Genomic DNA, 16,826 nt, shown 5'->3' with positions numbered 1-16,826 from the left:
AGCAGTAATATTCCAAAATTACTGTTTATTTGATTTAAAATAACATCCTAAATATAAAGATTATAATTCAGCATAAAAGTCAATAATATTACATTTAAACTATTTTGTAATCTGTGTTTCTTGCCTTATAATGACCCCGTAATTGATTTAATTTATGGTAATAGGAAATATGTTGCATGTTAGCTAAACTTTATTTTTAGGTATAGTTTACTGCATTTTTGCTGGGTTCTACCTGGTACCCGTTTTTATATGGACCTTATCTTATCTGTGGAAACCTGATATTAGTTTTAAATAAAACAATTTTTGAACTATTCAGTAATAGCAACTGTTGGTGTTCCAATGAATGAAAAATAAAATAAAATTAAATACTAAAATAATACTGTTATAAGCAATGGTAGTAGGGAAGCTGATACTTATCTTACGAGTCTTTACTCAGTTCAGGTTTCAGAGTGACTCAACCATACAACATTAATAAAATATATAGCTGTGAATAAATTATTTTATTTTATTAATTATAATTATTTTAATGTTTCGAGATCATTGAACCTTATTAACCTACAGCACTACCTATTCCGATCCAAGCAGTGTTTACTCACACAAAAAGTATTTTCACCAGTGTGCGTTCTCATGTGCAACACGAAACTCTTATCTTGTGCACATTTAAACTCACAGAAGTCACAGGAAAAAGGATTTTCACCAGTGTACGTTCGCATATAAGAACGCCCCCTGATATTGTTTGTATTTTTGTATAAGCATTACCTATTCCAATCCATGCATTTATTACCAGTGTGCGTTCACATGTGCACACTAATCACCAGTTTGGGCACATTTATTCTCTCTTAACTTACAAGAATAAGGCTTTTCCCTGTTGTGCGTTTTTATGTGCTTCACTAGTGCACTGTTATTAGCACATTTATACTCGCATAGTTTGCACGAATAAGGTTTTTCTCCACTGTGATTGCGCATGTGCAACAAAAGGTTACTACTTTGTGCACATTTGTACTCACATAGGTTACAAGAATAAGGCTTTTCACCAGTGTGCGTTCTCATGTGCAACACTAAACTTTTATTATGTGCACATTTAAACACGCAGAAGTCACAAGAATAGGGAGTTTCACCAGTGTGCGTTCGCATATGCGACACTAAATCACTGTTTCGTGCACATCTATACTCGCATATCTTACAAGAATATGGCTTTTCGCCAGTGTGCGTTCGCATATGTAAAAGTAGGCTTTTACTGTGTGCACATTTAAACTCGCATAACTTACAAGAAAAGGGCTTTTCACCGGTGTGCGTTCGCATATGCGACACTAAATCACTATTTCGCGAGCATTTATACTCGCATACCGTACAAGGGAAAGGTTTCTCGCCTGTGTGCGTTCGCATATGAACCACTAAATAACTCTTCCGTGCACATTTGTACTCGCATACCTCACAAGAATACGGGGTTTCACCAGTGTGCGTTAACATGTGCCGGTGCAGATTACTATTCTGCGCACATTTATAATCGCACAACTCACAAGAATATGGTTTTTCGCCTGTGTGCGTCCGCATATGCAACACAAGTTGACTATAGCTTGCACATTTATACATGCACACCTCACATGTATAGGCCTTCCCACCATTTTGCGCTCTGATTTTCTTACTTTCTTTTGAATATCGCAATTTCTTGAGTTCTTTGAGGCTTTCATATATTTTCACTACAGTGCGTTTATCGGTCATGTTTGTTTCATTGCTCTCAGATGATTGGTTGTCTATTTCGTGTGCGTTAATGTTGAACACACTACTATTCCTTATTATATCGGCTTCTTCATTTGAGGGTACTTTTGTATGTTTTGCATGTCTCGCTATTCTGCCGGTTCGAGGTGCGACTGAAACAAAAATTTTTTTTTTTAATAGTAATGATTAATGTAACAAGTAGATTGCACACCTTAAGGTTAGTAGAAAATCATCGCCTATAACAGTAATAATTATAATAATAGGTTTTTTTACATAATACTAATTCATAAAGATTAGCTCAATTTATCTTGTTCATAAACAATAAGAAAATAATTCTCAAATGATAAAGAATTCATTATTATTTAATAGTATATAATAGTATTAAAAACAATTTGTAAGATGATATAAAATGTTAATATATTCGGTATTTATATCAACACAATTTTATTTCAAATAGAATCATTTTAATAGTAGATTATGCATAAAGTAATATACATTTATTTAATTACGGAAAATGGCACGGCGTTTTTTTTATCGTGCGCCAAGGTTAACCGATATACAGCCAGCAACGTTCGCTGCATGCAGCCCAAATTAAAAATATAATAAGGGGAATATTTTCGTATTTTAAACCTGTTATGTTTTACATAACCAGTTATGAATTGTGAATAATATGAAAAAATTAAACGTTCATTTAGTTTTCCCTGAACATTAAAATTTGAGATTTTTGTACAATTGAATTAATTAAATCACTGGAATGTGCCCGCAGACTTCGACAATTGAAAGTGTACACTGTCAAACCTAACTTCGTAAGCGCGCGCATCGTAAAAAGTGAGCTGGCGGACGATGTATTCCCCTCTCACTCGGTTTCGCAACTACCTTCATCCTGTTAAAATCGTGTAATCATGTGCGCGCGCATTACGTTACATCGTATAATTTCACTCCCATGATTTTTTCCTAACGCCGCTGACGATATGTAACTTCAATAGAACACGCGTATCTAATATGTCAGATTTTGAGCCTTATAACAACGTAATTAGGTTGAAGATTACGAGCAAGAGCGGTGAAAAAATATTATTTTGTAAAAACAAATAGTATTCAATGTTTTCTTTTCTTCTCGACATTGGTTTCTTTTTACACTGTACGCATTAACTCACCTTTGACTTCTGATCGCGGGTCATTATCCTGATTTTGAACAGCATGCCTGCGAAGTATATGAGTGTTAGAATTTAAGTAAAATAATTAAAAAAAAGGTTAAAGTTAAAGTTAGAGGGGCGTGCTGGGATTCGAACTCGGCCCCCCGAAAGTGAAGTCGAGCTCCTAACCACTACGCTACCACAGCTTCTTTATAATTTATTTATTTATTATTTTATTTATAAGAATCAACATTCTTAAATTGAAAGAGTTTAAGTTTTAAAAATTCATGAAAATTAAGCTTAGTTTGCTATAGTCCACGAAAAGCAGGAGAATCTGTATGGTGTAATTTATACAATGATTCATTGTAAAAACATCTTCTGAGGATGCTCCGGTGTCGGAGCGAAACGTGCGTAGAGGATACATTGCCGAAGATCTGTTTGGTGTTTAGTATATGGTTTGAGGAAATTATAAATTACACCATACAGATTCTCCTGCTTTTCGCGGAGTATAGTAAATTAAGCCTTATTTTCATAATATATCATAGATGTCCGCAAAATAACGCCTGCTTTTATCCAATAATTAAAAATTTATTGCCATTACAAAAATCAATAACTTTAGTGTACGAGAGCTATCGTGAAGTGATCAACTGTTTTTTTATATATCTTAACTGGAAGGAAGGAAAATGGAAGCTGGAAGAGCATTCCAGATCCTAGCGGTGCGGATCAGAAACGGAGATGCGAAGCGCTTCGTACGCGTCCCGCTATATCGACCGCGTAGGGACAGACAGACCACGAGGGCAGATCCTTACGGTGCCTCGCGTTTCGATGGTAAAAAGGCGAGGGGGAAACTAGATCAAACAGTTCTTGAGCACACTCTCCGAAATATATCCAATAGAATACCGAAAGGCAGAAACCTTGCGACGATATTCCAAACTCTCAAACATTTAATACTATATTGTGGGTATAGTGTTTTGAATAATATAGTGTTGTATAGTGGTTGTATAGTGGTTGGTATAGTGTTTTGAATAATATAGTTTTGTATAGTGGTTGCTTGGAAGCATCCGGCTCCGCTTTCAGCTCTCACAAGATAGAAAAATGAATGTTAAAATGCAAAATGTAAATTGTTGATGTTGGAAAAGAGCAACTGCTGAGTTTCTTGCCGGCTTCTTCTCGGTAGAATCTGCCTTCCGAACCGGTGGTAGAATCACTACAAACAGACAGACTTGACGTTTCAAAAGTGCTTATATTAGGCCTACTTGAAATAAATGAATTTTGAATTTTGAATGCTTCTCGAGGCCCATCGATAAGCCTTTTCTATGTGTACACAGTGAACAATAAAATTCTATTCTATTCAATCGTAACAATAGGAAGATCATAGTCCAAGCGGATTTTAGTGCTCGCGGAACGAAATCGGACCATACTTTTCTGGAATGGGAAAAAGTTTGCGACCTAGCAACATTCTGAGGGTGTTAAGTTTCCCCCCGAAGCCCTGGGGCTCTTCTCGTGGCGAGCTCTCGAGCTCGCCTACTCCCCCGGTGACGCCGTAGCAACCCCTCAGGTTGTTATAGGCAAGTGTCCTTCCGAAAAGTAAAAGAATTCCCTACCATGTCCTTTACGACCCTGACGATCTAATTACTACCGACAATTTGTTTCAACAACACAAAAACACACAGCCAACACAGCGTCTACCAGCGAAGACGAGGGCCCCGATTTCTGACGTCATCCGGACGTGGATCCTTACCACGGTCACGGGGGCGTTCGGACTAAACAATGATTAGTCCAAAAGTCCACCAAGTCAGATTAACGTCGAACCTAGCCGAGGTCCGAGCCCTTGCGTCTCCCACTCTCCCCCCGAAGTCGTCGAGTCCTGGGGCTCTTCTCATGGCGAGCTCTCACGCTCGCCCCACCCCCCCGGCGACACCGTAGCAACCCCCCAGGTGGTTATCTGCAAGTGTCCATCCGAAGAAAAAAGGGTGTTAAGTAAGACATGCGCGGAGCGTTTTCACTGCTATTGAACACACTGCATACAATAATGGCTGAATGACGGTTCTGTAAGTACTTAATGAGATACAAGTGTATACTGACTTGTGCCCCGTGACGTGTGCGGTGACATCGTTTGAGTTCGCAGCGGTACGTGCTTGTGATGTCTCACATTCACCAACGATGTCGCCGTTCTGTCAAATAAATAACAACTTGATCGCATAGTGGTAGAGCAAAGTCAAAGTCAAAGTCAAAGTCAAATATTTCTTTATTCAAATAGGCACATAGACGGCACTTTTGATGCGTACATTACATGTTCAATGTATAATAATAAATAAATATACTACGACAATACACACATCGCCATCTAGTCCCAAAGTAAGCGTAGCTTGTGTTATGGGTACTAAGATGACTGATGAATAATTTTATAATCAGTTATCACCATCCCCTTACAATTATATAAACATATATGTATGAACGCTTCATAAGTGCCTGTGATAGGCCTACATGAATAAAGAAATTTTGAATTTTATACATAAATACTTATAATAAACATATAAATACCCTGACACTGAAAAAAATTCAATGAAATGTTGACTTTACAATGAATAATAATTGTGAAGCCATATTCATTGTAAACTCAAAATCTCCTGATGCTCCGATTTCGGAGCGAAACGTGCTTGAAAGTAAATACTCAGACACTGTAGAACATTCATGATCATCCAACTGCGCCAATCGGCCATCAACATGTAGACAAAAGCAGAATAGTTACTGAAAAACTGTATCACCTTGATATGAATGCTCATATGACTATTGTACTCATATTGCGTGGTAAATTCCATATCACAAAGTGTACATGTGAAGGTTTCAATTTCATACTTCAGGGGACACTGTGTTTTGTACACTTGTTTAACATCTTCAGAGCTGAACGCTAATGTTTCGTTATACAGAGCTTTGCTAAGAACATCAGACATAGAATATTTCTTATCCGGTACAATAAACTCATTGTTGGCATCAATCTCTTGCTCGTCATCTCCGTTTATTTCTTCTGTGCCTTCATCGAGCATAGAATTGCAACTTCTTTCTTCTTTTACAATGACAATTTCAAATTTGTTTACGGTCTCCTTTAATTCTGTCTGCGCATCTCTATCGGGGTCTTCTTTAACGCGTAAATGAAGGTCGTCAGGCCTCGGCATTGTGGATGCGAAATTACACATTAGTTGTTCTGTTTTGTCTGAAACAAAGTTACTTTTAAATAATTAATAAATATAAAATATTGTAGATTTATAATCATTTAGTGCCAAGACTGCGTTTTTTCACTTATGTTTACCTATTCGATAGCGTGAAAATAACTAAAAAGAACCGTACCGTCACTAGATGGCGCGGTTTCGATACTATGTAAATCATAGCTAACTTCCACTAGATCGAAACATAAACGTAAAGCGAAAAAAAGTCTTCACAGATTTATCAAAAGCATTAGACAGTGTACAACAAGGCATGTCAAACTTTGTATTACACTAGTAGTAAAAATGTGTACAAATTATTTATTGAACGAAAGAATGAATAATTTATTGCACCCCACAAAATGTACATAAAAGGAATTTTTACTGTATTTATTTATCCCACTACAGGTTAGTGATAAAGAATGAGACACCCAGGAGGTATCTTTGCGCCGTCTGAGTCTCAATACAAGACAGGAGTGTAAAGCAAATGCACAAGTGTTAATATCAAAACACCCACCAATATAAGCTCATGTACATTTGCTATTAATCAAATATAATTTTATTTGTTTCTTGAAAACTGTTAACTAATTAACTTATAATTATTAGCACCTGTGATGAACAATTTAATAAAATAACTGGCAAGTTATATTAATCAATATTAAACAATCCAAAATGTATTTATCTATTTTACAAAATTTCTGTAACATTAGGCTTCTAAGAGGTTAATTTCCAGCATCCAATGAACTTGGAATACTATTGTGACTTGTTTGGCTGTGACATACCGGAATGCTGTATCACTCGGTAGCATATCTTTGTAACTAGCCTTTGCCTAAGGCTCCTACTACACAGAATTTAATGAAATCAACTTAAGCAACTTACAGGTACGCTACGCTAGCAAATAAATTGTATGCATATTTCAATTTGATTCCTCACTAAAATAGTTAGCTTTCAGTGTCCAGACATATCATGCAGCCCTTAAATATAATACTAGTTCCTTCTAGTGCTGCAAAAATTTCATAGAATCGTCGAGATATGAAACTCGGTGAAAAGTAAATTCATCACAACAAAGAAACAAACCAATATTTTATATTCAGTAAATCGGCGCTCTAACCCTCTGAGCTATCGAGCCTTAATAAATATATAAGATTAAGTCTGCTAGATAGATGTCATAACTTATTTTGTTTTTGTTACCATGGAGACTGAATAACATGTAATATATGACTTTACAATTCTTAACAATTATTCATTGTAAAGTCAATATTTCCTGAGGATACTCCGGTTTTGGAGCAAAACGTGCATAGAGAGTACATTGCCAAGGATCTGTTTGATGTGGAGTATAAGGATTGAAGAAATTATGAATTACACCATACAGATTCTCCTGCTGTTCGTAGTATAGCAAATTATTCTTAATTTTCAGAATATATTAAGATTATTAGAAAAGAAAATAGGAAGTAAATATAAGTTAAGATTATTATCATACTTGATACTTACTATTTGGTACACCAGGCCCATTATTATTCACATTAAAACTATCATTTTTGTTTTGTTTGTGTGTTAATTTATTATTATGTGCACGAAATTCACGTAAACGTTCCGTAGAACTTTTTGCAGTTTTCTTAATTTTATTTAGATTTTTCTTCCGCCAATATGCTTTGCTCCTTTCAGCATCAGTTTTCGGCATACTTGCAATATTTATTAATCTTTGAGATAAAACATTTACATAAATAAAAATACACAAATAATTCAACAAGCTTGCCTTATGCTAAAGCTTTGTAAAGGTTGCAGGCGAAAGTTTCCATAGTAGCTAAAGTAGGAAATAAAATGTGTGCTTGTGTCTTTATTCACATATTATTCAGTTTCTATAGTAACTAAAATAGTTCTTCTCATTCTCTCCCATAAATTTGTGTTCCATTCTTTTCCGTAAAGAAGTTTTAATTCGAAAAGATACCTGCACTTGTGACAATTTCCATCATGGTTTCTGTTGCATAAATAATGTTCCAAATAAAGTGTGTGTGTGTGTGTGGGCAAGTCACACACGGTAGGAGTGAAACTTCTGAAAAGCCCCTGAGTCAATTTTGTATTAAAAATATTAGAAAATATTCAATTACTTACTATTTTGTGCACCGGGCACATTATCATTCACGTTAGAACTATTATTTTCATTTTGTACATGTGATAATAACTTTTTTTGACGTGCACGAAATTCTCGGACACGTTCCGTAGAACTTTTTGCGATTTTTTTTATTTTTTTTTCATTTTTTCTCCGCCAGTATTCACGATTTTTTTCAGCTTTAGTTTTTGGCATAATTTTAGAATTTATGTATCAAGGAGATGAAAATATTGACCCAATCAACACACTTATAAAACTTTCCAATACGCAGGCGCAAAACATGCAATAAACACATGGGAGTCCAAGAACGTCTGTTCTATCTCATTCTCTAGCCGGCTGAATCCTATACATTTATGTGTTTGTCTCTATGGACTTGTTTTTTCGTTTCATCGAGTTTGAAATCACAGCGATTCTATAGAAGTTTCACTTAAAAAACAATGCCACATTAAGACCACAGCAGAGCCTCCCAGATTATTGTCTCGGCAGAGATTCATATGAACCAGGATATTAACTAGATGGTACCACTACCAAAATAACTACCATATTATTTGTTCCTTTGCTGAATACTGCTGTAGTTATTATTTTCAGCAGTTATACGTCAGGTTTCGGTAAGCCATACTGAATTTTTTATCAGCTCAATTTCAACTTCTTTTTTTACTATTAGAATATACAATGAATGAATAGAGCGTTTGGTTACTCGAGTCGTATACTTATTCATGAATGAGCGTGTTAAATCACTTTTGATATGAATTAGATTTTCATTTAAAAAATGAACGGTGATTTCTTATACAACACTCTTTACATAAGTAAATAAATGATTGTTGATGAGCTACGAACAACTGTCAACTTGAAGTAATAAATACACTATACAGTATACACTGAAGTCTGTGACTTGGAGTTTCGAAGTTATTTATTTACTGGTCTGTGTTTGGAAGTTTGGAACATAATTGAAAAATATGTGCATAACGCATTGCATAAATCAGTTAATGGTGCCTTGACAAATTGGGTCACCATGGGCTCAGTTGTAATCGAAGTGCTGGCCGTTTGTATCGTCACGGCGCTATCAATGATATAGTCCGTCGCGCTCTGGCCTCTGCGTCTATTCCTGCACAATTGGAACCTCCCGGTTTGTTAAGGGATGATGGCAAGAGACCAGACGGTATGACTATAGTACCGTGGTCGATGGGGCGTGCGCTGGTGTGGGATGCGACCTGCGTTGATACGTTGGCAGCTTCTCACTTGCCGAGTACGTCCCAAAAAGCGGCAGCAGCTGCCGAATCTGCTCAAATGCTTAAGCGCCGTAAATACTCCGTTATTTATAATGAATACGTTTTTTGCGGCGCTTGCATTTGAGACTCTAGGGCCATGGTCTTCGGACACGAAAAATTTTATTAACATAGTGTCACAAAAATTGGTCCTTACGTCTGGTGACCCAAGAGCTGGCGCTTATTTAGCCCAACGGCTAAGTCTAGCTATACAAAGGGGCAATAGCGCCAGCATTTTGGGTACCATGCCCATAAGTGAACAGTTAGACGGCTTATATCTATATATATAAAAGAAAGTTGTGTTAGTTACACCATTTATAACTCAAGAACGTCTGGACCAATTTTTATGATATTTGATTGTTTGGATTTCTCTTAGACTGGAAAAGGATAATAAATATTTAAATATAACATTCATAAAAAAAATATGATCCGCGGTACAAAGTTCGCCGGAACATCTAGTTTATTATAAATAATAATTTTAGTTTGTAATTATTATTTCCATCTATATGTATTATTACTTAAATAAATAAAAGTATACTTTCGTTACACACAGTCTACTTTTATGAAGATTTATTTGCCTTGATTGTGCACATGAGAAATTAGAATGGGTTATGGGATACTAAAATTACCAATGAGAATACAAACACTTCGTCACATAAATTTCTCTGATCAAATAAGGCACTGTGAAAAGTGACAAATAAATTGACGTATGAAATCTGTGATTTGACATTTAATTCTGACTTAAGTCTTAACCTATTTCATGCAGATCGTATTTATTGAAAAAAATAACTAATAATTGTTACGTAAATGGCTTCTTTAAAGGTGTATTCAGTGAGCAGGTTGGCGAAGTATGTAACAGAGTCCTCATTACGGAATATACGCTCAAATTTGTACAGGTAAATGTTGCGCAATATGAAAACTAGTGATCCTAACCTATGAATTAAATTTTCCGACTTATTTTAGCGCAGTATTAGAAAAAAAAAACAGCCATTAATCATAATTCAAGTTATTGCGGACCGTTTTTCACCAAAAATTGTATTTATTAATTTTGCAAATTTGGTTATTAAATATTACTATAATTACATTATTCGAAAGTGTTTGCTTTTCTTTCAAGCAACAAGAGAGTAATGAAACAGTTATGCTCGTAACTTGGAAAGTGCAATTCTCTTAATGCTTAATTAATTTGTACAGGTATAAATGTATTGCATCACCTACAGAAAAAAGCATGGCGTTAGTACTTGCCCTTATTTCAATTTTAAAATTTCTTTCTTTCCACTGTGAGATGGTGATAACTAAAAAAACCTAGCTAAGATTGTTGTGGGCTCTTCTGAGAACAGGGCGCGTTTGGAATCCTCGTTGCGTTAGTTTTGAGTTAATGAAAGCAGTTATCTATATCTGGTGATGAATGATGAATGTGAATTTAGTTATCGCCATCAACTCACTCCTATGTCATTTTTTACATGCAATGTACTCATCAAAAGTGCCATCGATGGGCTTATTTGAATAAAGAAACATTTGACTTTGTTAAATGTATGTGTGATATTAAATGTTTAAGTACCTGTGATTATATATTATGTAAATACCATCCCACTACCAACCAACTAACATTCTAATTATTTATTATTTTGTGCTGTTTTGGGTTGGAAATTAACTCAAAAAGAGAAGCATAAAAAAGTCTGCTACTTATTTAAATGCTTCATAATTAAAATTTGGTCTACCTCATATTTCACCGATCATTCTCAGAAGTACAACTCCGCCATACCACGTGACATTGGCGAAGTAATCATACCCAATTGGTACAAAAGCAAGCCATAAAAAAAAGTAAGGTTTAAATTAATAAAACATTTTTAAATAAAAAGAGAAAAAAAAAATTACCTTAACCCACGAACGAACGGCCCAATGTCACAAGACACATTGCCGATTTACAGCAATAAAAGAAATGAGAGAAAAAAAAATAAGAACTTTTGAATATAACAGCTAATGTAACGTTTTATTTCCAGAAGTTCAGTTGCCAGATACAGTACAGAAGGGAAGGCTGCGGTGTCTGATGCTGGGGACAAGTCGAGTTCCATAGAGGACTGCCACAAACAGATCGAAAACCTGACGAGCGAAGTTAGCTCACTTAAACAACAGCTTTCAGATTACGAAGTAAGTACCACAGAATAGCAAGATACCATGAGCGGTGGCACTAAACAAGCGCGGGGCGCGTAGCAAATGCTTTAATAGTGCCCTTCGGTCGGCAAATATTACGGTCCATAGGTCTTTTATACCATGACGATCCAACGCGTCAAGGTAGGAAACCCACATTTTGAAAAATCTCACGTGACTTTGGGGGAGGGGGTTGCATAAAATCCCACGACGTCTCACCAGTACGGCGGGACAGAAAATTAAAAAAAAAAACAATTATGGACGCCCCCTTAAGTCTAAAGTGGTAAAAATAAAATTCAATACTCATTACGTATCTTAAATACAATACGTATTTGCTATCTATACGTTACAATTTTGTAGGTAATTAATAGTGTAGTAAATTTACTATAGGCGATGTCTGTGTGCGTGTGCGTGTCTGTCTGTCTCTCAGTCAGTCAGTCAGTCAGGCAAAGATGAGCGGTATTAAATTTGCGGGGCCCCCTTTCTGGTATAATTTCTACCATTTTGGTTCATTGCAGCGAAGTAGGACTCGCACACACCACAGACTAATGACTCCCTCCCTTGTCCCTTTGACTAATGCCTAGCCTAGACGTTTTTTTATTTTTTTTAAATTCTGCATGCTTCTTGCTCTTGCATAGACCGATTAGTTTAGGTTTATTAAAAGTTATGAATTCCTTCGCTCAATAAGAACGGTAATCATAGTATCTCGTTTCGTTAAATCATTTAACCCGTAAAACGCAGAACATTAAAACACGACAAGCGCATAGTACCTACGCTACGCGACGCGGACATAATAATGGCAGTGGTTTACTCAAAAACTATTTGGTTTTCGGTTTCACAGATAAGTCTCAGAGTCAGTACATAATGTACCTCTGAAGCCTCTGAAGTATTAATTCGGGTTTTATTTAAATTATAACCTATATCCTTCCTCAATAAATGGGCTATCCAACACTGAAAGAATTTTACGAATCGGACCAGTAGTTCCTGAGATCATCGCGTTTAAACAAACAAACACTTCAGTTTTTTACATAGTTATAAGCTTTCAGGACAAATACAAAAGGGCACTTGCTGACAATGAGAATGTGCGAAGACGGATGCTGAAGCAAGTTGAAGACGCCAAGTCATTCGCCATACAGAGTTTCTGCAAAGATTTACTAGATGTAAGTCAAAGTCAAAGTCAAAAGAATCTTTATTCTGTTATGCACATAGATATGTCACATTTGTTGCGTACTTTATATAAACGTTTTAGTGAGATGATAGAAATAACAAAAACAGACGATTTTTTTTTTAATTATTTTTTTTAATACAACTTCTCTGTAACTTCGTCATTCTTACCTGGCTTATTCGATGAAAATACTTAAGACTTATTTATTCTCCATCAGATAAAGAACAAATTTAGCTGTCAATTTAGTTGTTACTCATTTATTAATAAAAAAAATGAAAAATTAACATTTTTCAATTTGTTTTTGGCACGGGTCTCCTCCCACAATGTGGAGGGGTTAAGGGCGGAAGTCCACCGGCTGTACCGAGTGCTTTTGATGGCAGGTGGCCGACACGCTGGCGGCCGCTGCGGAGAGCGTCCCAGAGGGCGTGGGCGGCGAAGGGGCCCCCGCCGCACTGCGGTCGCTGCGAGACGGGCTTAAGCTGACGAGGGCACAGCTCACGCAGGTAAAGCACAGTTTCAATCTAAATCCGCCTAGTCTTTGAAGTAGCCGACGCCCGATTTTTTGACATTACTCACTGTACCTCACTGCCTTTGATAAGGGCCGCAGCTCACGTGCATGTTTCACAGTTCCTCACAGTTATCTGATTCCTCTGCCGAATCTTCAAATAGCCGACGCCCGATTTTTAACATTATCACACTGCCTTTGACAAGGGCCGCAGCTCACGTACATGTTTCACAGTTCCTCATAGTTATCTGAATCCTCTGCCGAGTCTTCGAAGTAGACGACGCCCGATTTTTGGCTCTAACTCCACCGGCAAAAATACACACGGCGGCTGTCTTTCATCAAGATCGGTGTAGAAGTGATAATTATCGTGAAAACCCACCAACCAGCATCGGAGCAGCGCGGTGGTTCTATCCTTTGAAACTCCTATGAGAGATCCTGTGTCCAGCTGGGGGACGGAAATAAAATAATAAATAATATACTACGAAAACGCAGACATCGCCATCTAGCCCCAAAGTAAGCGTAGCTTGTGTTATGTGTACTAAGGTGACTGATGAATATTTTTATGAATGTAATACACATAAATACTTATAATATACAGATAAACACCCAGACACTGAAAAACATTCATGTTCATCACACAAACACTTTCCAGTTGTGGGAATCGAACCCCACAGCGTTGGACTCAAAACGCAGGGTCGCTGCCCACTACATTCCCCACACTAGGCTGAAGATGACAATGATTTTTGCTATCACCATCTCAAAGCCCCTTGTATTCCCCAGGTGTTCAGTAGACACGGCCTGGTGGTGGTGTCCCCGCTCCGGGAGAAGTTCGACCCGAACCTGCACGAGGCTCTATTCCAACAGGTAATGAAAAAAATTAAAAAAACTCTGTGGTGGGAGGTAGTGGCGTGCACTTCATACATGCTCAAAAGCACTGCATACCCAAACTATTATTATTAACTATAAATTTAGTAGAATGTTATGCTCTCTAAAATATCTATATTATTTACCAACTTCTTTATATTGTACAAACGTTCTTGCAAATAAATGATTATTTATTTATTTTAAAACTATTTTATACTAGCTGTTGCCCGCGACTTCGTCTGCTTTTGATTTTGTTTTTTGATGTGGCACTAAATTTAGTTGTAGTTCTAAAAAAAATTAAAGTATTCAGTATCGCTAAGCCTTAAATGAGGGGGTTTGCTGCTGTCCACTGAGAAGTTCTGTCCTCTATCTCCAACCACAGTTTGGGCAAAATCAAACACAAATATTATAACCTCTATAGTACAAAAATAATTATTTAAAGATGTTATAATTTGTCAAGTTATTATGTAAAATCGTTAAACACTTTCATCCCCTCTCCCAAAGGAACCGAGCTAAATGTTGGGATAAAAATTATCCTATATTACTTCTAACACTTTCAAGAATATGTGTACACAGTTTCATGAGGATCGGTTAAGTAGTTTTTGCGTGAAAGCGTAACAAACGAACTTACATTGTGCACGCCACTGGTGGGGGGTCCCGAGTACAAATTCTGGCTTCATCTGGGGCAATATGGGCAGTGGCGTGCACAGAGGGTATGCAGAGGATATAAAATGAAGAAAATATCCAGTATCTTTATATCTTCTGAGTTTTCTCTGGTCAGGTCCGGGTGGAGGGTTCCGCCGCGACTAGTTACCACCCGTTAGATATCCGTGAGGCACAATCGATTGGGACCTTCAAGAAACTAGTGAAGGATCATTATTTGTCTCTTTCAGCCGAACAACGCTGAAGCGAATCATTTTAAGTGTGTAATTTGAATTATTTATGTATTTCATACTAATTGGGGATGTTATATATTTATATAGATATTTATGTTATATATTTTATTTGTATTTATATGTAATATATTTATATATATATATATATATATATATATATTATAGTTATATTTTTATATATATATATTTTATTTATATTTATATATTTGTATAATTTTTAAATCTTATTTATTGCACCACCTACCTCTTTTCTATGTTTTTTCCTTTTACGCCATTGGTTGCCTGGAAGAAATCGCTATGTAGCGATAAGGCCACCAAATTGTACTCTCTTGATATGTATTTATATCTCTGTAACTACTTTTTTTTCTTTGGTGTACAATAAAAGCGTATTCATTCATTCATGCATTCATTCATTCATTCATTCACCGTACAGACAAAAAAGTACCGAAAAATTATTTAGCGTTCCGATACGATGCCGTGTGGAAACAGATTAGCGGTTTGAGTTTAATATACCTGCCATATTCCGTAACATTTTAGCCCGTTACCATTTTAGACTGCATCAATCTTTACTCTCTGGATCTTTACTTTGCAGGAATCTTTACTAATGTTATAGATGCGAAAGCAATAAATATTCGGAGTGGAATGAGGGTTTATTTATTACTTAGGTGCGGAAAAATTACATTACAACCGATTCTTAGACCTACCGAATGTAAAAAAAAAAAATCTTAAGAATCGGTCTAACCGTTTTGGCGGAGTTTGTCCCCGAACACGAGAATTTTACATATTAGTTGGTAATTAACCCCAAGTGTGAGATCCGACTCGCATTTAGCCGGTTTTCTTTTTGCTATCACCATCTCACACATGAACGAGCTATTTTTTTTTGTTTTCCAGGAGGTGGAGGGTGCGGAGCCTGGTACAGTGGTGGCGGTCAGCAAGGTGGGCTACAAACTGCACGAGCGATGTGTCCGACCCGCCCTCGTGGGCGTCGCCAAGGGGTCGTCCTAGTGTGCGAGCACCTTTACTTCAGCAAGAACTCGCCGCACAATGACTAGCAACGCAGAAAGGAAACAAGCGAACGGGTGAAGTGCGAGTTTGACTCGCATGCGAATGGGTTCCGCGGTAATATGCGAAATAGTACAGTACCATTAGATATATTGTACAAGGAATAACTTGGGACTATTGATAAAAGTAAAGGATTTTAATTGAAAAACGTCGGTAAAGTGAAACTGTACTTTTGGAAGTGAGAACGAGCAAAGTCGCAAATACAAGTGTCACGTTACAAAAGGACATAATTTATTCAATTCATACATTCAACAACATTAATGAGGTAGAAAAAAAAACGTGTGTGTACTTATGTACACGCGATAGAAGTTATACTTCTTTGGCGTAACATGATAAAAATCTTTTCAAAAACTTTGTCTTTCGCCTTATTCTGCGTTTCTAGAAAAAAACTACTCTAACAATAGAAAAAGGTATTTAATATAATGTAAGATTTATTATAACGCATTATCTAGTTATCTCACTGTCGGAAAACCAAGTTTCATCATTAGAACTTAGATTTTTGTCTGTACAATTAAATCACCGGAATGAGCCCACAGACTTTGACAATTCAAAGTGTACACTGTCAAACCTTTTATTAAAAAAAAAAATGTTGGTTATTGCTAACTTCAGGGTGTCGGTTTTTCGTGACGGTGTGCGAACGAAACGTAAAAATTTACTCTCACCATTTTTCCCTAACGCGCCAAAAGAAGTATAACTTCAAAGAAAAAATTGTTCTACCTGCAAAAGGAAAATTATTACTCTGTGCTACGGTAACTA

At 36.5% G+C, this 16,826-nt stretch overlaps 2 protein-coding genes across 3 annotated transcripts; one reads left to right on the top strand and one right to left on the bottom strand.

Annotated features, from left to right (window-relative positions):
* Positions 1–714: 714 nt before the first annotated feature.
* LOC120635311 (zinc finger protein 2-like) lies at positions 715–8,969 on the bottom strand. 2 transcript variants are annotated; one of them, XM_039906284.1, is made up of 5 exons: positions 8,168–8,969; positions 5,621–6,066; positions 4,938–5,026; positions 2,874–2,920; positions 715–1,871 (listed from the first exon to the last, which is right to left on the bottom strand). In XM_039906284.1, exons 1-5 carry the CDS (start codon positions 8,358–8,360, stop codon positions 808–810), a joined length of 1,839 nt encoding a protein of 612 aa, XP_039762218.1. In that variant the 5' UTR covers positions 8,361–8,969; the 3' UTR covers positions 715–807. The 2 variants fall into 2 exon arrangements, with proteins under 2 accessions (XP_039762218.1, XP_039762219.1); XM_039906285.1 differs by having other exon boundaries at positions 7,547–8,301.
* Positions 8,970–10,172: 1,203 nt separating this feature from the next.
* On the top strand, positions 10,173–16,397 carry LOC120635313 (grpE protein homolog, mitochondrial). Its single transcript, XM_039906286.1, has 6 exons — positions 10,173–10,326; positions 11,431–11,578; positions 12,625–12,738; positions 13,124–13,246; positions 14,029–14,112; positions 15,900–16,397. Exons 1-6 carry the CDS (start codon positions 10,238–10,240, stop codon positions 16,011–16,013), a joined length of 672 nt encoding a protein of 223 aa, XP_039762220.1. The 5' UTR covers positions 10,173–10,237; the 3' UTR covers positions 16,014–16,397.
* The last annotated feature ends 429 nt before the right edge of the window (positions 16,398–16,826 follow it).

The sequence above is a fragment of the Pararge aegeria genome, chromosome 26 (genome assembly GCF_905163445.1).
Source record: "Pararge aegeria chromosome 26, ilParAegt1.1, whole genome shotgun sequence".
In the NCBI taxonomy this organism is placed as follows: Eukaryota; Metazoa; Arthropoda; class Insecta; order Lepidoptera; family Nymphalidae; genus Pararge; species Pararge aegeria.
The sequence above is the reverse complement of the archived record's forward strand: the minus strand, read 5'-3'. Positions and strand labels throughout refer to the sequence as shown.

Bases quoted from the DNA above. Each gene is read 5' to 3' on its own strand.
- LOC120635311 (XM_039906284.1), bottom strand. From the start codon at position 8,360: ATGCCAAAAACTAAAGCTGAAAAAAATCGTGAATACTGGCGGAGAAAA. The intron at 5,027-5,620 runs GTGATACAGTTT...TTTATTTGACAG, and splicing joins ATATGAGCATTCATATCAAG to AACGGCGACATCGTTGGTGA. The intron at 2,921-4,937 runs GTCAGTATACAC...TATACTTCGCAG, and splicing joins GCACACGTCACGGGGCACAA to GCATGCTGTTCAAAATCAGG.
- LOC120635313 (XM_039906286.1), top strand. From the start codon at position 10,238: ATGGCTTCTTTAAAGGTGTATTCAGTGAGCAGGTTGGCGAAGTATGTA. The intron at 11,579-12,624 runs GTAAGTACCACA...ATAAGCTTTCAG, and splicing joins AACAGCTTTCAGATTACGAA to GACAAATACAAAAGGGCACT. The intron at 14,113-15,899 runs GTAATGAAAAAA...TTTGTTTTCCAG, and splicing joins ACGAGGCTCTATTCCAACAG to GAGGTGGAGGGTGCGGAGCC.